At 36.0% G+C, this 26,949-nt stretch overlaps 1 protein-coding gene across 14 annotated transcripts in view; it reads left to right on the top strand.

The window, feature by feature from the left end:
- The window catches only part of PARD3B (par-3 family cell polarity regulator beta), a 1,095,492-nt gene that overhangs the window by 132,052 nt on the left and 936,491 nt on the right, over positions 1–26,949 (top strand). For all 14 annotated transcript variants that reach the window (XR_002516428.2, XR_002516429.2, XR_002516430.2 and 11 more), the window contains exon 2: positions 10,700–10,801. Coding sequence is in view for 11 of the 14 variants with exons in the window: in XM_021924389.2 (XP_021780081.1) it covers positions 10,700–10,801 (102 nt within the window). In the remaining 3 variants the exon portion in view is untranslated. The remainder of the gene's footprint in view (positions 1–10,699; positions 10,802–26,949) is intronic.

Consider the following 26,949-nt stretch of genomic DNA (forward strand, 5'->3'; position numbering starts at 1 on the left):
CTATATATAAACCTGAAGAGTTACATAAGGCCTGTACTTGCATGCATTTAAGAGTGAGTGTTTAACTTACTCCTAGAGCTGTAGGAAAATGAAATTTCTATATTCTTTTAAAGTCAGTGTCTTGAGATGATGTAGACAGTACATTTGGAAATAATTAAAATTTGTTCTTTATTAAAAAAAAACTCTATCTAGATCTGGACCTTTTTTCTTCAAATAAATTTAGATTAATCCTAAAATGAAAAATGAACCTCTAAAGCCCTTTATATAAAGAAAACTGCAGAGATTATGGTTACTTCACAAAGCTGAATTAGAAGTGACATGGGGTAATTAACATTCCTTTAAATATTTAGCTGATATATGAACTAGGAAGTGAAATATATGTCTCAATACTTAAATATTTTTCTACTTGAAAAAGGGAATAAGTAATATTATTAAAACTTACAGTATGAGATAATATAGAAAAAAATTCCCTGGAATTGTTGGTGCTTTTATATTGCAATTATTTTGTTTAAAATTATACATCAGAAGAAAACAACTATTAATACCTTTTCTATGGCTTACCCTTTGTTAAGCCATACTGGTTTATACATATTGGTTTCTATTGGTTCCTTCTCTTTAAAATAAGAGGCCTATTCTCGGTGCTCTCTGAGCCAATGAATTCCTTCCAGTCTTTGAACTTATGAATTTACTAGTCAATGCTTGAAAATTCCAAGTATTTTTTTTTGGTGAGGCGGGGGGGTGGTAATGAGGGGAAGGTGGGAGGAGAACTATTTTAGAGTGAGAAAACAGCCTATTCAAAACTAATGTTCTAATCATTATAAAATTCTCAGGCTTCCCCCCGCCCCACTGGAGTATTTCTTTTATCTTGGAGATGAAAGACGTCTTTCTTAAATTTGTTCATAAATTAATGAATTTTCAGGCTACATGGCAAGATACTGGAATAACTGGTAGATTGGGGAATTCAAAACATGATGTTTTGCTTAATAGACTTTCTGCTTGGTGATGCACAGTAACAGGGGAATCCTGCAGAATTGCCGAATCTATATTCCTACTGTACAGCAGAGATTTTCTCTTTCAAGAGTTCAAAGCCCTAAGGATCTCTGAGGTTCTAGGTACTGTAGGTCTGAGAGTTGGAAGGGATCTTCAGGATCACAGAAGTCTCACGTCTTATCCTGTAGCATCCTTGAGATATGGCTGTCTCGCCTTTGCTTCACTCTTGACAGATGTAGAGAGCTCGTGTTTTCACCATACATCCCATTCTACTCTGTGATTGTTGTTGTTGTTGTTGTTGTTGTTGTTTTGAGACACAGTCTTGCTGTGTCACCCAGACTAGAGTGCCGTGGCGCAATCTCGGCTCACTGCAGCCTCCACCTCCTGGATTTAAGCAATTCTCCTGTCTCAGCCTCCTAAGTAGCTGGGATTACAGGCGCATGCCACCGCACCCAGCTAATTTTTGTATTTTTAGTAGAGACAGGGTTTCACCATGTTGGTCAGGCTGGTCTCAAACTCCTGATGTCGTGATCCACCCACCTCGGCCTCCCAAAGTGCTGGGATTACAGGCGTGAGCCACCGCACCTGGCCAAGATTGTTCTTTTTGAAGGATCTTTCTTATGCTGAGTTTCTACCTCTCTGTTGTCTATGTAGTGTCTATGTATCATTTCTGGAACAGCACAGAAGAAGCCAAATCTTTCTTTTATGTGGAAGTCTTTTAGTTTGATTGGAAATCTCCTGTGGTCATGTAACTCTCGCTGTTACCTCTGTTGCCTCAGTTCTCATGTACTTATTTATGGAGGTCTAAGTGTTTAAGATAAAACTTTTTCAAAAATATGGTCTCCAGTGTAATCCAGATACTTCCTTTGGTGCTCAACTGAAAAGACAATGAACACTCCAAGCCTAGATTAAAAACAGGTAGCATTGGCCTTATTCAGAGGACGTATGTTCACTTCCATTGTGGTGTCTCCCTAGGGGATTTTTTAGGAGTAATTTTAATAATAAGTGATTTTTACCTTACCTGATAACTTTCAAGAGCTCAGTGCCCTGTAAACTGTAGTTCTGTCTTTGAAATAGCAAAGTGTTTTCCTTTTTGTCCTCCAATTTAGACAGGCCTAAATTAGTTCAGCTCACTCATCATAAGATGTATTTCCATCTTCTTAACCTTTGTGGTTACTGTCACATGGGTCATCTCCAGTTAGTTAATGATGGTCTCTTCAAATTTGACAAAATACTCTAAATGTAGTGGGACCACTTTGGCCCAGAGTGAAATGATTCCTTGTTCTGTTCTCACACAGTCCTTGTATTATCATAGCCTAAGATGGTAATAACAATATTTTTAGCAGACTCATCACTGTTGACTCGTTAAAGCCTGTGGTCAACTAAGCATCTCCTGGGCTTCTTAGAAGTGTTGAATAACTGGTAGTCTGTTAGCTACATGTTGTTCTATTGGTAGGATGACCTGGCCTTCCCATCTTCTGGGACTTCTACATTCCTTTGTTTTAAGATTTGTTCTTACCCTTCTAAGGAAACTAGACTCTTACTCTGAACAGCTTTTGGTGGTCTTCATTTGTTTAGCTGTAGAGATGGCGTGTGCAAAACGAACAATTAGGTATTTCAGTTTGAGAAAGTCACATTTTTGGAAGCAAAGATACTATTTTCATTTTTATGTAAATACCTTGGAAGTATATCACATGTACAGAAAAGTACACAAATAAGTGTAGCTACTGAGACAGGAGAGTTCCCTGACTCCCTCGCAGGACTTGCCATGAGGGGCGGCTCCTTTGCAGCCCAGCTCAGACTCCTTGTGGGAGGAGGAGCACGCAGGTGAGCAGGTTCAGGAGCTGGGGCAAGTGCCTTTAGATGCTGGCAGGACCGAACTCAGTACCGGCCCGTGGTAGCGATCAGTGGTTGCCCGCAACTTCTGGAGCCCCAGGGTGTGTGTGTGTTACAAACAATGCCCTTTTAGCTGTTGCCATTCACAGAGAGCTAAGCCTTACCCAGCTCAGGGGAGAGTCAGGGTGACATATAGCCTGCCTTCTTGGTACCCGGGTTCTTGTCTGGTATCAAGGAAGAATCAGGTCACACGGACTTGAAGGATGGTGAATGCAGAGGTTTTATTGACTGATGGAAGTGGCTGTCAGGGCAAGAGGCGCTAGAACAGGGATGGTGCGGGAAGAAAGTGATCTTTCCCTGAAGCCTGGCTGACTCCAGCCGGGTCGTCTCCGAAGTCATGTGGTCTGACGTTAAGCCACGTCTGTCCTTAGTCTCTGATGCCCAGTCGCTTCAGCCTCTTGTCTCTCTGCCAGCTGAGCCCTGAGGTTTATATCAGCACAAGATACGGAGGCTGGGTGGGTCAAAAAGTAACATTTGAGCAGGAAAACAGGGATAACTGTGCTCATTTAGGGCTGCAAATTCCAGACTCGAGGGTGGGGTCTTTGCCTGGGAGCTGCCCTCTTCTATCCAGTATTTCCCTGCCTCCTCTCTGTATCACTGGCATACAGGTCAAGAAATAGAACATTGCCCTGAAAGCCGCTTCATGCCTCTTTCTACTCGCTGCCCTTCCCCCTCACAAGGAATAACCAGTCTCCTGACTTCTACATTGTGAATCAGTTATGCCTCTTTTGAGCTTGTTATGCATATAATCATACAAGAGGTGCTTGTTTTGTATTTGGCTCTTTTAATGCAATTTCGTGTTGCGAGATTTACTCATGTTGTTGCATAAACTTGTAGTTTGTTCATTCTTGCTGTATGGTATTCCATTGCATGGACATACTGTAGTTTATACATTCTACTGGTTATGAATATTTGAGCTATTTCTAGATTTTTAAGTATTAAAAATAATCCTGCTATGAATATTCTGTGTGTCTTTTGGTTAGGTATATATCTACCTAACCAAAAGACACACAGAATATTCATAGCAGGATTTGATATATACCTAGATTTCTGTTAGATATATATCTAGAAGTGGAATTGCTGAGTTACGCGTGATGTTCATCCAAAGTGATTGTATACATTTACACTTTTACCCTTAGTGTACTGGAATTGTAGTTGCTTTGTATTCTCACAATCCTTACCCTAACCCCAATCAACTTGGACAAGATCAATATCTTCACAATAGTGAGTTTTTCAATCTATGATAGTCTTCTTTATTTTTTCCTAATATTTTATAATTTTAAAGAATAAATGTTTTTCATATTTTTGTTAGACTTATTCATAAGTATTTGATTTTATGCTATTGTAAATGTTTTAATTTTTTTATCTTTAACTGGTTTTCTTTAGTTAGTGGTTTGCCTTATTTACTAAGATACTTCTATACTGTGATTTGGTGGTGCATATTCTCAAATGCTTTTTCTGCATCCATTGTGATGATCATTTGATCTTTATCCTTTTTTCTATATTAATTTGTGAATAACTTTGGTTGATTTTTGACTTTTAAACAACTCCTGCATTACTGTAATAATTTCCACTTGGTTATCATGTATTACTCCTTATAGACATCACTGAATTTGATTTACAAATGTTTAAGATTTTCACCTACATATTCATGAGAGAGAGAGAGACTGGTCTATTATTTCTTGTAATATCCTTGTAAGGATGTTGGTATCAAATGTGTGCTATCTTTTTAAAAAAGAGCTGAGAGAATTTTTCTCTTTTTCTAGTCTCTAGAAGTATTTGTATAAACGATTGGCATCATTTGTTCCTCAAATATTAGGAAGATTTTTACCTGTGATATCATCTGAGCTGAGAATTTTCCTTTTGAAGGAACCTTTGGAAGGTTTTGAAACAAATTCAGTTTCATTCTTGTTGTTTTTGTATTCATATTTTCTATTTTTACCATCCATTTTGATAAGTTGTATTTTTCAAAGAATTCATTCATTTTATAAAAATTGTTAAATTTATAGGTCCAAGGTTTTTAGAATATTCTCTTCAGTATCTATAGGATCTATAATGATTTTGCTTGCCTTTGTTCCTTCCTAATTTTGGAAATTTGTTTTATTTTTCTTGATTGATTCTGCCATGTACTTACTAGTTTTGTCAGGCTTTTCATAGAACCAACTTTGATTTTTACTTGTTGTTGTTTTTTTTATTTCATTGTTCTTTGCTCTTTATTTTTTCTTCGCCATGTCTTTGGATTTCATTAGCTATTTTTTTTCTAACTGTTTGATCAACTTTTTTCTTGTTAATATGTGCATTAAAGACCATAACTGACACATTTGGCACTGATTTACCTGCATTCCACACATTTTTGCTGTTTTAATTATTAAAATTATCTTCTCGTTGCCTTTATTTTTCATCTATGGATTTTTCAGAACTGTATTTCCTAATTTCCAAACAGCTGGGCATTTTTCTAGATATCTTTCTGTGGTTGATTCTACTGTGATAAGAGAACATATTTTAAATGATTTCAGACCTTTGAAATTTGGTACACGTTCCATGTACACTTATAAAGTATTTTCTAATCTTTTTGGTTATACTGTGTGTGTGCATATATGTGTGTTTGTGCGTGTAAATATAATACAAATAAGTTAGGCTACATTTGTTACTTGTGTCAGTCAGATGATTTATATCTTGCTCATTTTTTTTGTTTGTTTCCTATTAAGTCTCCCAATTTGTGTTTTTAAAATATTTTTAAAAGATCTGTTCATTTTGACAGTATATGTATTACAGTTATATTATTGGGTACATACAGATTTAACATTGTTATCTTTCTGGTAGATTGATCTTTTTATCATGATTGAATATCCCACTTTATTTTTTGTTAATGCTTGTTTCCTTGATGTCTCCTTCATCTGATACTTGGATTAGTATGGCCATACCAACTTTCTTTTGATGGGATCGTAAATTTTTAGATCTGGAAGTGAATATATGTATGGACTAATTCTCCCTCATTTTATATGTAATTAAAGGTTTGTAATTCTATTGAACTTGCCAGGTGTTACTTTCAACCCAGCATAAAAACTCTGGGTCCCATTCTAGTTCTGCTGAATTCTTTGGAAACATACTGTAGTTAATTCAAATAGCCTCAGCTCATGTTCTTCTAGGCTGTTCTCCTGAAGTTTATACTTGGTTGATCTATTTTAGGAAGGTGAAGGCGTGTTCTGAAGCCTGTTAGGGCTGGTTCATAATAACCTCTATATTCATGACTGCCTTTTCTGGCTTGATGCTTTCCTTTTAGGTGTCAGTGCTGCTCTGCTAGGCTTTGTTTGGGCATCATTTTCCAAAACTTGTTTTTCCCTGCACTACTCTGTGGCTGGCTACTCAGAGGCTGCTGTTCTCTGTCTGCCCCAAACAGTCTGCAGACATGCTCTGTCATCTTCTCCTTCCTGGGAGCATTGTGGGGCATCTGATTCTCTTTTGGTCTTGGGTAGAGGGGAGAATGCCCCCAGAAGATTATTATAAAAGTAATTAAGTGTTATGTGCATGTACATTTTTATAATTCTCTATCTAATTTCCAGTGCCTCAAACTCCCTCTGTATTCTTGGCAGTATGATCTTTTTCCACTGTTTCCAAAACACTTAAATCTATGATTATGAAGATTATGTTTTGAAAGTTTCCCTACTTAATTCTCATTTGTGAAGCATGGGACAGATCCACTTAAGCAAAGAATTTAGGGCCTTCCATTGTCACCCGCCATGTCTCTATGTTTTGACCTCTATGAGGTACATCATACAAAAGGCCATCGAGTCTCCAGGCTCACTAATGATGATGCACCCAAGGCCCAGAATAATGGCAGCTTGCCTGGGTCCATATGCTTATGTAGGAATAGAAATGGACCTGATTCCTAGCCTAATTCCTTGATAATTGTGCTTTGTATTAAGTTGTTTAATAAAATACTTTCTGTGTTTAAAAAATCCCACCTTGGCTTTCCTGCTTATGCAGTGTCTGAACTTTGGAAAATTAATTCACCTACCTTGGTTTTCTCATCTATAAAATGGATTAACTGTCTTATGAGGCATTTTGAGGATAAATGAGTTAATCATATAAAACACATAGTACCTATATTACCTGACCTGTAGGTGAAATCTCATTTTGTGGACATGTGCCACCAAATTCATGAAGTTAAATTCTATAAAGAAAATTCTGGTTTGCTTTTACCTTCCATTTAACCATTGCTGTTGTGTTCCAGTGGGTGAGATTCTTCTAGTAAAAACTTTAAGCCACCAGGAAACCAGTTGCATGGCTGAGGACTGTAATTAATGTAGCCCTTCTCCAAAAATCGGCTTTTCATTTGCAGCGCTCTCCTCACTTTGGGACCTTGCTGCCATTGCAGGCTATTTTTTCCTTTCCTGGACCACAGGCATCTTGGTTGGGCCCCTCCAAGTTTTCCCTTTCTTGTGATTATTGGCATAATCCTAGTTCTTGGTAGTCACAGCCTTATAGTATGTGGGTTGCCAGTCTACTCCTTTAGGTATTACAAGTGGAAAATTACTGTACTTCAAACATGGTTAATGTAAATTTTCTAAGGCATAAGGTAAAATTTCGTGTTATCTACCCGCAGTGAAGGTCTTGGCGCTATTAGTAGTAATGCCTGTTTGGAACCATTTTTACATTTGATCATTAAAAATACTCTGTCTTCTTCCTGTAATGCATGTGTTTTTGTTTTGCTTTCCTTTAGCAATTCATTCTCATAGACTAGTTTTAGTTTTAAAATTTCAGTAGCATTTAAATTAACTGTTTTATTTTAAAAACAGATACAATAATGTCAGAAGTGGAGAAAACATAATTATAACATTATTTTTCAATACTTTAATGATCATAGGAGTATAAGTAGTAAGACATTGCATAACAAAATGAGCACATATATTAGAGATATTTTCAAAATGATTTAAAAGTTATGTGTACCACAGTTACTTGTGCAATATAAAGGCAAGTTAAATGTCATAATCATAAAAAACATGGTAAACTTTTCCCAGTGACAGTATGAACCAGAACACATATGTGAACACCTTTTCATGTCTGATCAGTTTTATTCCTGATGGCAATAAAACCAAATAAATGAAATGCAAAATGTTGACTGCAGTGTAATGGTTGAAATTTTTACATGCATAAGAGAGTCAGGATAAATTTATGGTCTTACAATGGCTGTAGGTTGCATATATTGTATGTACATTTTTGAGTGATCAGTAGCACCGTGGACAAAATACCATGGGGACAAAATCCCAGTTGGTATGTACTGTGGTTTATTGACATTTTCCCCCCTCTCAGATGTGTAAAATAGTAACCCTGAGACTGATTTCCTGTGGCTTGTCTGTTTTTGTTCAGGGTTAGGTGTAGATGTGTGCCCATCATTAACCTACTCTTTTCTTCTTTGGAATGTACAAAGTGGCAATATCAATGTGGAAGAGGGAGTTCAAATTGCAGTCTTTCAATATTCTGACACCATTTTATTCACTTAAAATTTTGGGGTCAAATATATTTTTCCAAAATGCATCAAGATACTGTTTACTTCATTTAGTTCTGAGCTCTTTTGAATTAAATTAGAGAACAGTGTCTTAGTTTCAACTCCTGTGTCTTATTTTCCACAATGTCTTGTATCCCAGGAGTGTGAATGAGGGAGGAATGGATGTGATGTAGCAACCCCATCTTGCTGCCATTTGTTTGATATTCCCTTTGCCACTGATCAAATCCTATCTCTGGGTGTTTTCTGAGTTACTTTATTTTAAATTAGGACTCTTTGGTTTTCCTCTCTCTGTGTTTCTACCTCTAGGCAGGAAGAAAGGTGTGTTTTAACTTACTGCAGTGGTGAAGGATGATTGTTTACCTCCATCTTCAGGGATACAATCTGCTTTTACAAACTGAACACGAGAAAAAAGCAGATAGCTAATAGATGCCTGCTTTTAAGTACAAATATATTATAAAGAAAACTCTTTAGAATACATTACTTTTTATAAACATGGTTAAAATCAACAGATTTCATCTGTAGAGCGGTAATATATCAAAAAAACAACTCAATGGAAGTTTATAGAGATTAATTAAATTGAACTCTTTTTTATAAGCAGACTTTTTACAAGGAATACATAGTATTTAATATTTCAGTCAGAAGTCCTGGGTAGATTTGAAGAAATATGTTGCTTGCAGCATGGCCATAACAAAAAAGATTTAATTCCCAAATATTGCTGGGGGAGAGCTGTATTGTCCAGTGGCCATTACATCGTTTTCGCTATGCTAGGATCCTCCCTTTTTGAAATCTGGCCTATTATACTTAGCTCATCTTTTACAGCACAATTACTTCTGGTTGGCAAAGATCTCTGGTTAAAGAAACTGAATAATGAGAGTTCTGTGCCTTTCTTACGTGATTATACTCCCACTGCTCATATCTTTGAGATCGCTATCTGTCCCACAGAGTCAGGCATTTAAAGTTTCCTAGTAAATCATTGGTGTTTGCACCTATAAACTCAGTATTAGAAGTAAACAAAACTCCTTTTATTTTACTTGGAATAAAATGCTATGTGGAAAACTTAATTTTGAAATGTCCAAAGCCTAACTAAGGAGAATTCCTTTAGATTTTTAAAGCCTATCACTTTACCAAGTTGTATTACTGGAAAGCTATGTACTTGGGTCACATTTTAGTAGCTCTCCAAATAGATGCCTTAAAAAATTATTATTTAATAGTATGCCCTTGCCTTTTATTGGGGGTCAGCTAAAGAGAAGACTATATGACAACCATTTCTATTAGCTTTTATGAAATTGAAATTGAATTCCATGGGTTATATTAGTTCTTATCCCTAATAAAGATTCGTATCGGAAAGGCTTAGAGCTTTATCCTAGAAGAATTTCCATCTTTCTTTTTTAACAAACTGGTATCTGTTCATTTATTGGATACCAAGTGTATTATAGCTCAAAAGTTTCCCACTTTGAGGGGCTTTCTAAGACTCACAGGACCAAATTGATTATAGCTTGGGGATTCTGGTAAAACCTTACTAATGTTTTTCTTCACTTCATTCACTGGTTCATGTTCTTGTCCCGTTGCTATAATGGTTCACTTTCATAGCTTTCCTGGAAATAGGCAGTACATAGTAACTGAATGAGCTAGATTATTGTATTCTAAATTCCAGAATCAGAGTAAGCGGTTTTTAAAAGTAATCAGTTATTTAAAAAGCAGTATTTGAACATCTCTTAAATTACTACCCCAACTCAGTGAATTCCCCATTCAACTCTGAACACAGTTTGAGTTGCTGCCATGCTGCAGGAAATGGCAAGCAAGACTGGAGCTCCTGCTCTGTACATCATTGCATATCTCAGAGTGAGGTTGCATGCTGAGCATGGAGATTAAAAAGGTGAAGAGGTTGGTGGTTACCCATTCCATTTATATATTTTGTAGTCATAGCTATTACCATCACAGATTCTGCCTTTTGGGTTTTTTCCCCGTACAGCTTTGGAATCTGTTTGGACTTGTATTCCTAGTTTCAGAAATTACCCTCAAGAAGATCTTTCTTTTCCAGAGTATTCTTGGAATTACCTGAGTTGTAGGTTATAAAAATTCCCTGAATATGTTTTTTGAGCAGTTTATTTTTACATTGCAATGTACCTTCCAGGAAAATTGATGAAATATGTACACCTTGATTCTCGGATTTGTTTTCGGTGTTTAAAAATTTGATTACTAGAACATATTTTTAACAAGTCAACTTATGTCTCTTAACATTAAAATGTGTTTAACTTTTTAATATAGATTAGGTCATTAAACTTGTTGTTTGTTCTGCCATAGGGTCCTGGTTACTGGGTGAAGATTCATCACTTAGAATATACAGATGGAGGAATCCTGGATCCAGATGATGTCTTGGCAGATGTTGTTGAAGATAAAGACAAGGTAGATAACTCTAAAAATGTGCCTCTTTGTTTTCCTCTACAGAGCTACATGTTTTCAAGAGACTGAAATCCTTAACAAACTCACGTGTCAATTATTATTAAAAGATACCATCTGTTCAGGTTTCACCTGGACAGCCCATAAATCAAAGTTCTTCATCAGATGTTTGGAAAAACTTTGTTAAGGTTTGGGAATCTGTTTGTGTTGGCCTAATTAGCAGACACTTCATTCCCAAGAGTTCCTGATATGTCTTAATAAATTAGTTTCATACGTGAGGCTGTTGGAGTTATCATTGTCGTTGCTGGCTCTGTAGTTTATTCCTGGCTGTTGCTAAATATTCAACTAAACGCCTGAGGTGTGAATGTGTTTCCAAGTAGAGAATACAATGGGGCAGAAAGTTATATGAAGAATTATAGTGAAGATTTTTCTTGAAGTAGCTGGCAAACAACTATCTTGAGTGATAGTCTTATTTTCATTGGTACAGTAAAAGGCACTAAATTGAATACTCCAAAAAGTTTGAGCATGTTCTGCCACTTATTTGGGAATAATCCTGTTGCAAATATCTTGTTTTAATGAAGTTTTTCTTCTGAGACTACACAGAGGAAGGTGTGAAAGTGTACTATTTTATTGCAATACACACGATTATTGCTGTTGAGACACGCTTAATACTGCAGGCTGGGGTCCTGTCATCAATGGCTAATGTGTTTTCCAAAACTGAATTCTGTCAGAGAGGTCTAGCTTTCAAAGTTTCTTCTAGTGTACATCTTTAGTGCTGTTTGTACTAGGCTACAAATATAATTTTACAAATTATATTACAAATATAATTTATATTTGTAAACGTGTTTCTCTATATTTTTTCCATGTAATCTCAGGGGTGTGTATGTGTACATTTTTGTGTTTTACCTGGCTGGACTGGAATATAAATAAGTGATTTATTAAACTCAGGTAAAATTTATATTTTTCTTTTTCCATAAGATCTCTTCAGACTGTTCAAACTTACATTAATCTTTGCAGACATTTTATACATTTACATTTCATAATTTATTTTGTAATTCAAACCTGTTTTGCTTTATGTTGTTATTAGCGATTTATAGTCTATTTAGGGAGATAACTAAGTTTTATGGTCTATTTAGGGAAATAATTAGATATCTAGATAAACCTAGTTATCTCCCTAAATAGATTTTAAGCTCCTAGTGGGCATGGACTGGGAGATTTTTGTGTGTTTTTGTTAATAGTATCTGGTATAATATCTTACACAAACTTGATTCCCAAAAATACTTACTGAGTTAATGAGTGAAAAAGACAGCTTTACTCTCTACACTTGACTCTTGCTGTATATAATTTTGATATATATTTCCTGTTTAGTTGGTCTCAGGATAAATAAAAGGGTAAATAGTGCATTATTAACCTTCAGAACCCTGAAGGAAGGGTTTTTACTTCTTTTCCCCCATTTGACTTTCTGCTTCTTCTCTAAAGATCATCTTCTTCCTTTGAAGTAATTCAGATATTTTAGTTGTTTATTAATGTAGAAGGCAGTTCCTGTCTCAGGTTTCACTGATGTCCAGAGCACTAAAATAAAGGGCCAAAAAATGGCAAGTTTAGGAAGGGCCAGAAGAAAATGTCTTACCCCAGCTTCATCCAGTACCTCGTTGCTGGAAGGATAAGTCCATGAACAGTGCCCAGGGAGGTAATTTGTCCTATAGAGCTCTCACGTTTAGAGCATTCTTTTAAACTATCTCAGCAATGCAGTTTATAACCATAATCCACTTACTACACACAGATATAGCTTTATTATATGTAATCTCTGTTTTAATGGGACTCTACCACCATTACTCAATAAGGTAAAAAAGTGAGCTAATCAGTTAAAATCCTAGCCGAGGATTAATACTGCTTGGGTTCAGCTTTATTCAGTTAATGTACTTCAACATTTCTACATGATGCCTAGTTGGTATTGTTCTGCAGAGTTCATGAGAATTTATACTTTTGATGTTGCTAGAAAAAGTTGTGTTGCCATTTCTTCCTTTTAAAAAGTAAGTGGCACGGCGACTCGCGCCTGTAATCCCAGCACTTTGGGAGGCTGAGGTGGGTGGTCAGGAGATCAGGATCATCCTGGCTAACACGTTGAAACCCCTTCTCTACTAAAAATACAAAAAATTACACAGGCATGGTGGCATGTGCCTGTAATCCCAGCTACTCGGAAGGCTGCAGCAGTAGAATCAATTGAACCCGAGAGGCGGAGGTTGCAGTGAGCCGAGATCACACCAGTGCACGCCAGCCTGGGTGACAGAGCAAGAATCCATCTCAAAAAAAAAAAAAAAAAAAAGTAAGTGAAAAACAGAATTTCATATTTTTTGACAACCCTTGGTAATCTTAAGATTAGAAAGAAGGCCCTGCCAAATTTCATTTTTCCTTACTTTTTGGCAGTTTGGATTAAGAAGTAACTATAAATGATGCTTTGTGGATGCTTAATGACATATCAGCCTCACCCAGGATCCTTTGAGGCAGTATTGAGCTTAAACAAAATAACAGTTCACCTGTTTGCAATTTGGCTACCTAATAATCTTAGGCATTTAAAATATGGATAGAAAACAAATCCAAAGAGGGATGGATAAATGCACATAATCATTGTGCTAACCCCAAAATATCTCACCTTCTAGGAAAGACTCCCTCCAGGTGAGAAGTGGCATTAAGGAACTGTTGGTCGATTGCAACGTATCAGGCAGGAAAAACAGAAACTTAGAAAGCAGAGGAGGCTGGGCCAGTTAGTGTACAGTAACACCATCCTGTACACTTCAGTAAAGGTAGAAACTAGAGGTTAATGATATTCCACTTAAAATTAGAGAAGGCTCTAACAAAGTTCAGCCAGTGTTCTTAAGAAATGACTTTTAAAACTTGTGCCTAAAGTGGTTTGTCTTTGGTCTTACCTCTATTATTCCTTTGGCCAACATAGTGCTTGGTGCATACATGGTGTCTCTTTGGGAGCTTTGGTTTTTATTTTATTTTATTTATTTTTTTATTATACTTTAAGTTCTAGGGTGCATGTGCACAATATGCAGGTTTGTTACATATGTATACATGTGCCATGTTGGCGTGCTGTACGCATTATGTCATCATTTACATTAGGTGTATCTCCTAATGCTATCCCTCCCCGCCACCCCCCTCCCTATAATAGGCCCCGGTGTGTGATGTTCCCCTTCCTGTGTCCAAGTAATCTCATTGTTCAGTTCCCACCTATGAGTGAGAACATGCGGTGTTTGGTTTTCTGTCCTTGTGATAGTTTGCTGAGAATGATGGTTTCCAGCTGCATCCATGTCCCTACAAAGGACACGAACTCATCCTTTTTTATGGCTGCACAGTATTCCATAGGAGCTTTGGTTTTTTAAACTTGCTTTCCCAGTAAAGCTTCCACGGGGACAAAGTCTCCGCTGTGTTACGCTACTTCTAGCCTATATGTGTCAAAATATTATTGGAAAGCTTTGGAATATTGCATCTTATGATAACTATTTGTATAAAATGTTGTGCTGAAACTTCATAATTATCTGGTTGTGACAGTTATTCTCAAGATTCTTCAGTTTGTCTATCAGTCTGATGATTCAAGTTATTTGGGATAAATATCTAAGAATTGTAATTTTACACTCATGTCTCTTCTCTGGTTGCTAAAGGCTACCAATTTAGTTCACCCAATAGTACCAACCTAATCATTGATTACTAGCAATGGCCCAGAATGTCTTTGGCCCTTATTTATTCTACTTTATTTTAAAGCAATCTCGAAGACAACAGCTAGTGCTATCCCTATTTTTAATTTCCAGAATAATCACAGAAATTGTAAGTAACTTGCCCAAGATCACACAGGTAGTAAATGGCACAATCAGACTCTGGAACCTAGAATTTAAATTTCTGTAATCTTATTTATTTTCTTCTCTGATGTGTCGAGCAGTTTGGCATTTGTATCTATAATTTCTATTACGAAAATTCATCAGTCATAAATTAACATGAATTCTGCTTTTACATAGTCACCACCATTGCTAAGAAAAGGTTGGCAATAGATCAAATTGTTGAGTATAACAAAACAGTTGAGTATACAATTTATTAATTATAAATTAACTCAGAATTAATATGCCATACATATTTAGTATACTTCCAACCTGTTTGCCTATAGCCTGCATCTAGTTTATTATAAAGTCTTGTCAGCTCTACCTCTGTTGCTTTCTTTTGCATCCTCTTTTTTTCCAGGACCTAGATTATTCGATTCAGATACAGTTGAATTTCAGCTGGACTCTGTAGTCTGCACTTGAAGTCTAACCACCATATACAGTTACAAAGAAAAACTAATTTGTATTCCAATAACTACTTTTTTGCACCAACTATAGACTGTGCTATTTTCAGTAGGCAGAATAATGGCTCCCCAAAGATGTCTACTCCCTAATCTCTACAACCTGTGAATATGAATGTTACATGACAAAGGGTCTTTGCAGATGTGATTAAGGATCTTAAAATGGAGAGATTATTCTGGATTATTTGGATGGACCCAGTGTAGTCACAAGCATCCTTGTAAATGAGAGAAGAAGGCAGGAGAGTGAGTATTAGAGAGATAGATGTGAGAAAGACTCACCCAGCCAATGCCAGCTGTGAAGATGGAGAAGGTGCCATCAGTTAAGAATGTAGGTGGCCTCTAGACATTGGAATTGTAAGGGAATGGATTCTCCCCTAAAGCCTCCAGAGAGAACACAGTCCTGCTGATACCTTGATTTTAGCCCAGTGAGACTCGTTTCAGATTTCTTACCTCCAGAACTGTAAGATAATAAATTTGTGATGTTTTAAGCCACTACGTTTGTGGTGACTTGCTACGGCAGCAACAGGACACTAATACATACACTGCCTCTTTTCCCATTTTAACTTTTCAAGTGATGTTAGTCTTCTCAAATTTCATATTGACTGGGCATTGAGATCCTGCAGGATAAGAGAAATGCCTTGTACTTCAGATGGGTTCCTTGTTCTTTGCCTTCCTCCCAAAGTTCGCCACAAATGATCCTCAGTTTATTGGGTGAGTCTTCACTCTTTGAGACTTGATCTTTAAATATCTAATTATGCTGTTATCTTCTATAGTGTAGAAGTTATTTCAAAGTCACAGCCAAACAGCCTTGTTCAGTTATCAGTTTCTCACTACAGTTTGGAAAGGCCCTAAGAAGTCTGAAGACCAATGCTTGGTAAACCACTGCAAAGCAAAGCTTAATGCTCCCTTCCTAAGTTTTTTTAACTGAGCATGAGAACTTCTGAGTATTAAGCTTTTTAAAATGATTATTTTCCTTGGTAATTGCCATTATTAATTTTTGGCTTGGTTGAAGAAGACAACTGCAATATAACATGAAAACATGGCAATCTATAACTTCTGTTATGTAAACTGAATTACTGCCATTAACTATACAAAATTAATACTATGTTATGTAGTAAAGTAACATGGAAAGATGCCTCTGTTCTTGACTAAATTGTGCCTATCCTAGGAGGCTCAGTTTGGAGAGATGCCAGTGGCTTTCAGGGCTTCCAAGTGAATTGCCCACTGGATCATATGTGGTACCTGGTATTCAAATGTTACAATTTCAGTTCAGTTTTATCTCCTATTAGTTATCTGTCCTTGGGCAAGTTTCTTCATCTCCCTGGCCCTGGTTTCCCCATTTGTAAAATGAATATAATGTTCTTGCAGGGTTGGTATAGGAAAACTAGATAGGTAAGCTATATAAAATTTTAAGTATCGTATAGCATATACTAAGAACTCAAATGCTGTTATATGAATGATACTATGGTAGTGCTATTACAGTATTTTTAACCGAGGTGTTTTGATGTTACCATTAGATGTTTTTAAGTATTTAAACATCAAAGAAACTATTTTATTGTACATTTTAACTGCTTTTTAAACAAAACGTATACGAATTATTTAAAGTTATTAAATTGGTAAAATAGTTTTATAAGAAGATACTTGAATGTGACAGAACATTTGGATTAATATATTGTTATTATTTGAGAAATGAAAATGCCAGTATGATTAAACTTGGAAATGAGAATCCTTTTATCAGAACATATTATTTGGTAACATAAGGAGCATTTGGAGATCTAACATGATTTTAAAATGGAGACTGGTTTGCGCAATGCTACATGAACTAGTGACCTAAAGCCAGGCTCTTTATCCGTAAGCCAAATTGCTTTCTGAACACTCTGTTGCCCTCTAGTGGGTCCACAGTTACCTAGAAACCAACTCACAGGAGCTACTTCCTGAACAGGATTAAGTATTTGGTTCTACTTTATTCGAAAATAATTTTTGCTATATTTTTTAGTACAACTCACAGACTCAGGCCTGGAGAATAAAGCCAGAGTTTACATACATTTTCATGTGCTTTTGTGCATCTTCTAGTAAGGACTAAAGGAAATTCCTTGCATTTATAAAAACTCCTCTTTTAAATTTATTTTTAAATTTAGACTTCTTCCCACCGTACCTATTCACTGACTGAAAGATTAATGACTGGTGGTGATGAAGTATGTAACTTTTTCAGTCTGTAGTTGGACAAGCTATGAAGTATATTGTGTTTTCTGGAGAAGAAGAATGCTAAATTAAGTTAAACAGCTTTTTTTAAAAGGTCCTGATTTATTTCATTTCTGAGCTCTCATTTTATCAGTAAGATTTCTGTCAAAAGCTAAAGCACCTATTTTAAAGCCACAATTAAAAGAAAAACAAATCAGGATATGATGTGTTTTTGTTTTTTCTTCAAAAAGTCTTACTTTAGTTCATGGGAGTTGACATTATAAAAACACAAAAGCACATAGAAGAAGTTTGGAGAAGGTTTCAGAAATAAATGCAGAAGCTCCTGAAGAACAAATGAATTACCTTGGTCAGGAAAGTTTAGCTCAGAATTTTCAAGATTACTCTCTGCTTATAGAATTACAAAATTATAGAATCATGGGTCCAAACAAGACCTCAACAGTCATGTAGATTAAATTCATCATCTTCCAAAAGAAGAAATACCCTACCCCGGAAGAGGTTATAGAACACGACGTCTGTAGCTGATTTCGTTCCTGAGTCCATTTCTGCATTTCCTCCCCAGGATGCTGATAATATCTCATGCAGATCAAAACTACTCAGTTTCAGTTGGTTTCCTCCATTGATGTCCTTGTTCTTGTTGGCTAGGAGCACCTTTTCCTAGTCTCCTAGGCTTGAACTTGCAGTTATTTAAAAAATTTAGTTATTTAATAAAGCCAATTTATTCTTTCCTTTACCCTTTCTCATATGTTTGTTTTTGTCTTTGCATTTCCACAGCTACCAAATTTACATCTGTAATATTTCAGGCCAAGGTTACTGTAATTGACAAGAAATTGGTTGTCTTGTTTTTAGTCTCTTCCTTACCCGTCAACTGTTTTTGTGCCTCGTGTGTAGGCAGAATGGTTAAGATCTTGGATTCTGGACAAAAAAGTCAGTTCATTTCTTGGCTCTGTTATTTGTCTAGTTTTGTCCAAGTTACTTAACCTCTTTGTGCCTTAGTTTTATCATGGATAAGTGGAGCTAAAAATAGTACTAATTATGTAAGTTAATATGAAATGTTCAGGAGAGCACCTGGCCTGTAGTAAGTCATCAGTTGTTATTGTAATTAACCACTATTAATAATGTAAACTACATTATTTAAAAAGTATTGCTTAAATCATAGTATTCATTTTAGTATATACTGCATCAAGTCCAAACTTTGTAGCTATACATTATATTTAGAGGCCTCACAATGCCTCCAAACTTTCTCTGAACCCACTTCAACCTCAGTGGTGGTGAAACTACTGTACGATTTATTATGTATCATGCACTTTCTTGCTCCAAAGCTTTTTTTCTTAGTGTTCCACTTGTCTACTATATCCTTGTCCCTATTTCCTGCCCATCAAAGATTCAGTTTATGTTGTATTTTGTATTATTCAATATTATCTCCATGAGGAGGTGGTCTTTGTTTTATTCACTGCTGTATTCCCAGTGCCTGCAGCAGTGCCTGGCATTTCCTAGCTGTTCAAATAATTATAGAGTCAATGAATGAACATATGCTTTGAGGTTTTGAGTAAGCCATTCAACTGCTGGGAACTCCAGTTTTTCCATTGGTAAAATGAGAGTGATAAATGATATCTTTCACACAGTGTTATTGGGAAGGTTGAGACAGTGTGCATGAAAATACAATGGAAATTACAAAGGACTATATACATGTAAAAAATGTATCTATTCCTGCTGTTCAGTTCTTATGGATTTTTCAAGACCCAGGTGAAATTGTATTTTCTCCCAGTCAACATTTGTAAATCATTTCAATCTTAAGTAAATTCTCCATGCTCTGAAATTGTATAGAAATGATTAAGTGGTCTTTTTTTCTTTTTCAAATGTTATTGGTTAGTAACATTTACCACTTACCACCTTCAAGTTCTTAAGAATTTTATTGTTTAACTTTTTAAGTCTTAGTTTTGTCTCTCTAAGTGTCTCATATGCTGTTTTAGGACTGGGATGATTGTTTAAAATATTTTTTAGCCCATGGACTTCTTACCTGTAGTTTGATGTTTCATAAATACGTTTAATTTTAATTAGTGATAGAGTGGGAACTAGAATTGAAGATTTCTAATTGTGTACCTTTTTCTTCCACCAAACTATGTTGTCTCTTTGAAATATTTTATTAGGAGACAGTTTGTGGGCATGGTTCAACCTCAGAAGAATTTTGGAATCAATGCCTTTGTGACCTTACTATAGCAAAGGCGAATAGTGTTAAGAGATAGTAACTTAAACTACAGTAGTCTTGATGATGGCCATGTCAAATATGTGCTTTCCACAATTTAGTTGGTTGCCAATTATAGTGTGTATGGGTATATGTGTGTATGTACATATGATGAGAGAATCTGTGCACAGATGTGTGTATGTGGAGGAGTGTGTACACTTGCCCTGAATTTGTTTGCTTGTTGTGCACAATTGTGACACACAGGTTTCATCAGAGGTTGGAATGAAATGATCAAGCTCTATGGTATTATTAATTTAGCTAACCTTTTGAGTACAGTGAAGAGTAAACCATAAGAAAATGTTTGATATGTGTGCAAAATTTTAAGTTTGCTTGGAAGGAAAACCCCAATAAAAATTGAGATCACAATAATGCTTTACTTAGAGCTAAAAATGTAATTCAGAATAAGAGTCAATGAACACTTTCATCTTTACAGTATGCCTTTCACCGTATGTTATATTACTGGACCCAGTTCTACCAATTTTCTCTCTCACATTAGCTTCTTTTGAAGCTATTTATATAGGCATATCTATGGCCTAGGGGTATGGGACCTTTTTTTAAATATACATATGTGTTTTTACTTATGTAACATACAAATTACAATCTCATTGTAATACCTAAAATTATACCAAATGGAAAACTACTTAAGCTATAAAACATCTTCTTTTAAAAATGCAAATGCCTGTGAGTGCTAGTGTCAGTCACCAGTACCTATGTGTATTGATTCAGATTGTGCTTTACTAATACCTAGCTGAAATCAACTTCACTAAAGCAGTATTGTAGAGTGTCATGTGGCAGAGCACAGGGCATTGGCAGTTTAAATTTAGATTTTTCTTATTTTAAGCTGTCTCAACCTCAGTTCTCATGTTTATAAAGTCAGCTTTTAGGAGGAGGATCAAATGAAATGAAAGAGTATGTGGTAACATTTTGAATATGATGTATCACACAAATATATCACTTTTATTCTTGCCTCTTGTAGGAGCAGCCCTGAGGTATTTGAGCGAACATTTCTGCATAGTCCAGAAAGGGCTTGTGGTGGTATGAGAACACTGAACCAGGAATAGAGGAACGTAAGAGAGGTTTAGAAGGGAGGAGGTTGGTTATGTCAAACCACTCTTCTTTTCTTGCCATTCAGTGAGGTGTTCAGGAAAGAGGCAGTGCTAAGGAGTATAGGGAGAAGTAGTTTTCTGAAACAAAAATTGCATTTTTCCTTAGTAATTGAATGTGGGTGGTAAGAAAGGATATCAGAACTTCCATGTACAGACAGGCAAGGAAGGTGAAAGCTAAAGTAGAGGGACAGTTGTTCAGAATCTTCCCAAGATTCCAGAACCTTGAAAACATCTGTGTAGGTTATCAAGTATCATGTTTGCTGCCTACTTCTTAATGAGTTAACAGCAGGTTCTATAAAATGGGAGGTGGGTGCTTCTTTGAAAAGATAGGGAGGATGGGAGAAGGTGTCTCTGTCTTAGTTAGGAAAAAATCTCAAGAAATAAAATGGAAAGTTATGAAAAAACTAGCTGAATACCTTAGATCTCATGATTTAATGAGAGAAAAAAAAATGGAAACAAAAAAAACAGGCCAACAGGAGACTGCTCAGTACTGACAAATAACCACTGAACCTTAAATAAGCAACTATTTAGTTACTTGATAGTTTTCACCAAGAGGTATTTACTATTCAGCAATTTAATGGGAGTAACCATATACCAGGCTCTTAATTTACTATGCTGGTTCTTCTATTTCTAGGACCTAAGCTCACTTTATATTATTAATTAGCCACATTGTGAATTCAACAAGACGTTTTTGACTTCTCTTGGAATCAAACTGATGTTTATCACACTTTTATGAGGTACCTATTCCAAATTCTGTATAAACCCCTTGCATTTATAGATACGTTTTTAGTAAAGAAGAATAGTTTCCTTAAGCTTAGGCTTTGAAATTGTAGCTTTTGAAAGTCCTGTAAGTATTTAATGTCACATTTAAAAAGAAAGTGTATTTTCCCTATCATATGAATATGGAAACTTCACTTAGCGAATCGTGGCAGGATTACTAAACTTAATATTTACTCTTTTAACTTTTTTAAGTTCTCTTTTTAGCTTTCCTTCTTTTGATGTTATGAATCAGTTTTGAAGGATCAGTGACATTTTCTTAGCAATAAAGAAGAAAGCCTCCTTGTGCAGACTTTAATCAGAGTGAAATAGCACAGAAGCATGTTCAGAAATAATCTCTTCATTAATCTCAACCAAAAACATGTTACAATTGAAATACACATATTTATACAATACTTAACTACAAACAGACCAGAAAGACTGCAAAATAATATGATTTGAGATTATTCTAATAGCCTAACAATCTTAGTTTTGCATATGTGTGTGTAAAAGTTGAAGAATCTCATAGTTCTTAATTGATAACGGATAGAAGTTGATTTTCTAGAATGCTGGCTTAGTGTGGCCACTGTATACCAGTTCAAAATGAACCTGTTATGGTGGTAAAATGAGGTGTTCTAAATAGCTCACCTTTTAAATGGGAATTTTACAGAGCTCTTAGTTGACTTATTTGGAAATGTAAGTACTTAATGTTAAGACTGAGGAACCTGGGACTACAATTCAGAAGAGAGGGTTCAGAGGGAGCCTGCTAACTGTCCTTAACTATTTGAGTGATCATAGAAAATGTATGAATTCATTCACTATTGCGCTAAGAAATCGGGCCAGTGGTGTTTCAAGAAAATCTTTTTCAGCTGAATATAATGAACAGCTTCTCAATGAAGCACGTGCTGCTTTCTAACACATGAGCTCATTTTAGTCACTGAGACCAAGTATATAAGCAAGAGTGGAGCAGACATCTGCCAGGAATTCCTCTTTCACATACGCAGTTTGATTAGAGACTTCTAAAGGTCAACTAGCAGCCTCTGAAGCATGCATTTCAGTCTAGAAAAACAGGGTTGGCCTATAGAGTCCGTTGTGATACAGTGTTGTTTGCTGACCTCACATCCACTGTCCCCTTTCTCCCTCCGGTGTGTTCAGATTCTCTCTCCCTTCAGCATGAAGCCCACATAGTTCGGTGCATGTGACTACTCACCTGCAAGGGTGACCCTGGGTGGCCCTTCGTCTGTTACTAATATTTAGTTCCCTGTGATGGTGATTACTTTGGGAATGGTTGTGTGATTCAGTTTGTGCCAAATATGCTCAAGGAGAGATTTGCTGAAGCCTTCTGGGAAAGATCTTTCCATCTTGTGGGAGAAGTTTTCTCCGAATTTTATTTTGTTGTGAAGTTTAGATCCACGGCAGCCATCTAGCTTCCAACGTGAGAAGAAATTCAGGTCCTGGTAATCTTGGGAACATGGCGTCAGAGCCAGTGGGTTGAGTCAACTCTCAAGTCCCTCCTAACTTGGAACCTTCAATTCCATGAGCCATGCATTGCGTTTCATTTACGCCTGTTTCCTTTGCGTTTTTTTGTGACTCACAGATTATGGATTCTCTTTGGTTACCCTGTTAGAGAAGCTTTGGCTCTATTTTTGGGCTCGTCTTTTTTTTTTTTTTTTTTTTTTGGTGAGACAGAATCTTCGCCCTGTCACCCAGGCTGGAGTGCAGTGGCGCCATTTCCGCTCACTGCAAGCTCCGCCTCTGCGTTGGCGCCATTCTCCTGCCTCAGCCTCCTGAGTAGCTGGGACCGCAGGCACCCGCCACCATGCCCGGCTAATTTTTTTTTTTTTTTTTTTTAAGTAGAGACGGGGTTTCACCGTGTTAGCCAGGATGGTCTGGATCTGCTGACTTCGCCCGCGTCGGCCTCCCAAAGTGCTGGGATTACAGGTGTAAGCCACTGCACCCGGCCAGTTTTATATAAAGACTGTGGTCCTTTACATTTTGACATTTAAATCACAATCATTCTTTTCTGAAGTGGCTGCATGGCTGTCAAAATCAGAGTTCTTTGAACGAGCTGGAGAACATGCCCCTCTTCCCTAATAAGCCAGAATAATTTGGTGTGCATAGGAAGATTGGAGGTTAAGTGAACGAGACTTCCAGGAGGATTTGTAAGAACACTGTAGAAGTGTTGGGGGTGGGGAGAGAAATGTGACAAGTTAGAAAAATAAGAAATTTGTAGATTTAATGTACTGATGATTTAAAAATTGCTATGATGAACGTTACAATAAGACAAGCAACAAAGAATAATGTGATTGAAAATGATAAAATAATGTTTGGGGAGGCCCAATGTCAAAGGCATCAACACTCAAACTATTTAAATGTATCTTTCCCAAATGGAAATAAGGAAGTTAAGTATTTAGTTAAAATGATTGAGCATAAAAATGGATGAAATATTTTGCATTTAACAGAGACCAATCTGAGATGAATCTTGTATTCATACATATAATGCATCAAAATACAGAATGCAGCTTCTGATTGGCCAAGTTAATTTTAAACCTTAGTATTTTTTATATGTGTACACAGTAACAGAGAATGTATCAAGTTGGTCTGTTCCAAGAAAGTCTAGGTTGAAAACTTGTGTATTTCCTGCCACATTGATACTTAAATACTCAAAGGTGGAATATTTTAAAACCATATAGTACTGTTCTTTAAATCTTTGCTGTTTGTGGAAGTCAGAAGCTAAAATTGAAAATTAGATTTATTGAGATGAATACTTCAAAGGCTGTTTCCTGGTATCTTAATATATTGCTTTGTTTTTTTTTTCCAAAACAAATATTTTCCTCTTATTTAAACAATGTTTTCTTTTCTTCAACTATAGTATCTGATGGTCTAATGTTACTGAAAGTGAACATAATAATTTGAGATTTAGAAACTTTATTTTACTCCTAGTTGTAACTTTATTGGAAAATTTTATTTTGTACAGTGAAAATAATTATGTCTGGAATACTCTGAGCACTTTTGACAGTAGCACAACTTACATGAAATAGATAGATTTTTAAAAATTTGATGGTGACTTCATATAAGGAGAGGAATATAGCTCTGAATTGAATTTTTGACACACAATCTTTTATTATGACATCTAGCTGATAAATACTTCAGCCAAATCAGTGTTTTACAGTATCTCTTTTCACTGTCCATTAGATATGGAGCTACAAGCATGCATAAAACCTGGCATCTGCTTTGTACTTCTCATCATTTACTTTGGGGCAATGCCAGTGTCTTGGTTATTGTGTTTAAAGTCTAAATGCTTTAAGAATTCATCTAAGGCAGAACAATTTTTGTTGTCTTTATTTTCTTATTGTATTTGAGTGACAGTGATTAAGAGTTTCTTAAGGATAAAGGTGATGGGATAGGATTTTCGAGTAAGAGGCACTTTTGTATGTTTTTTCCTTTGTTTTAAATTTGTTAAACTGTTAACTGTTAAACCCAACACTACTAAAAAAGTTAATACCTGTTAAATGTCAGAATTTTTAAATATGGTAAGATACCAAGATGAATACCAAAATCATCTGCAATCACATCAAGCAGGAGTAATCATTATTAAAAGTTGGGCATATAAATTTCTTTTGTATATCTATTGAAGCATAAATATTTACATTTATACTTTTCCATACAAAATTGTTATAGTAACTTGCTTTTCTTTGACGTAACACATTTTGCTATGTATTTATTCTTTGAAAGATGATTTTCAATGTGTGTGTATTTGTCCCATGCTTGTTTGAATGGGGATTTTTAGCTTTAGCTTCCTTCCTTTACTTTCTACTTAAACATTTTGCTATAATTCTGATAAATACTCTATTTACTCTAATTAAAATGTAAAAACAAGATGTTTTTTCAGTGTAAAAATCCTGGAATATTTTAGGAAAAGGACTTTTAACCCTATAAATACAGCATAGAATTCTGGTCTAGAGAACTAAGTAAATGTCCATACTCCTGGGACTTACTGGGCTGGTTGCTTACCTAGATAGCTGAATATTCTGACCTCTTTTCTGATGTTTGGAAGAAAAATTTGCGTTTGTTTTATAAGTAATTATTGGTAAGTTATTAGCTGTAGTTTGTTTTTAAAATGTATCTACCTTGAAATGCACATACGAAAGGTTTAAAGGCAAATCTAACTTTTTAAAAATCTGAACGTCTATTTTGAGTGTTAGTTTCTTGTGGATTTAACTGATTTTCAGCATTTTATTAATGCCATAGAATTCTAGAAGTATTTACCAATTGAAAAGAATGAAAAGAAAGTATTTAACAATGACTTCTACTAAAGAAGCAATTTTATTTTGTTTTTTCTTTTTCAACTTTTAGCTTCAGGGGGTACATGTACAGGTTTGTTACCCGAGTATATTGCATAATGCTGATATGTGGGTACCAGTGATCTTCTCATTCAGGTATTGAGCAAAGTGTCCAAGAGTTAGTGTTTGAACCCTTTCCCTTTTCCCTACTTTCCCCCTCTAGAAGTCCCCAGTGTCTATTGTTGCCATATTTATGTCCATGAGTATGCGTTGTTTAGCTCCCACTTACAAGTGAAAACATGCCATATTTGGTTTTCTGTTCCTGTGTTAATTCACATAGGATAATGGCCTCTAGCCTCATTGATGTTGCTGCGAAGGACATGATTTTATTCTTTTTTTATGGCTGTGTAGTAATTCTATGGGATATGTGTACCACATTTTCTTCAGCCAGTCCACCATTGAGGGACACGTGGGTTGATTCCATGTCTTTGCTACTGTGAATAGTGCTGCTATGAACATGCCGAGTGCATGTGTCTTTTTGGTAGAGGATTTGTTTTGTTTTGGCTGTATACCCAATAATGGGATTGCTGGGTTGAATGGTAGTTCTATTTGTAGTTCTTTGAGAAATCTCCAAAGTACTTTCCAAGGTGGCGGAACTAATTTGCATTCCCACCTACAGTGTTTAAGTGTTCTCTTTTCTTTTTAGCCTTACCAGCATCTGTTGCTTTTTGACTTTTTAAGCCATTCTGACTGGTGTGAGATGGTATCTCATTGTGGTTTTAATTTGCAGTTCTCTGGTAATTAATAATGATGAGCATTTTAAAAGTATATTTCTTGGCTACTTGTATGTCTTCATTTGAATAGTGTTCATGTCTTTTGCCTATTTTTATTTTCTTTTTGTCTTTTTTTTTGAGAAGGAGTATTGCTCTGTCACCTAGGCTGGAATGCAGTGGCTGGATCTCGGCTCATTGCAACCTCTACCTCGCAGGTTCAAGCAATTCTCCTGCCTCAGCCTCCCAAGTAGCTGGGATTATAGGCACTGGCCACCACGTTTGGCTGATTTTTTGTATTTTTAGTAGAGACAGGGTTTTGCCGTGTTGGCCAGGCTGGTTTCAAACTCATGACCTCAGGTGATCTGCCCGCCTCAGCCTCCCAATGTGCTAGGATTACAGGCATGAGCCACTGTGCCTGGCCAATAGGGTTATTTGTTTTTTTTCTTGTTCAATTGT

This window comes from Papio anubis, chromosome 10, assembly GCF_008728515.1.
Source record: "Papio anubis isolate 15944 chromosome 10, Panubis1.0, whole genome shotgun sequence".
Lineage (NCBI taxonomy): Eukaryota > Metazoa > Chordata > Mammalia > Primates > Cercopithecidae > Papio > Papio anubis.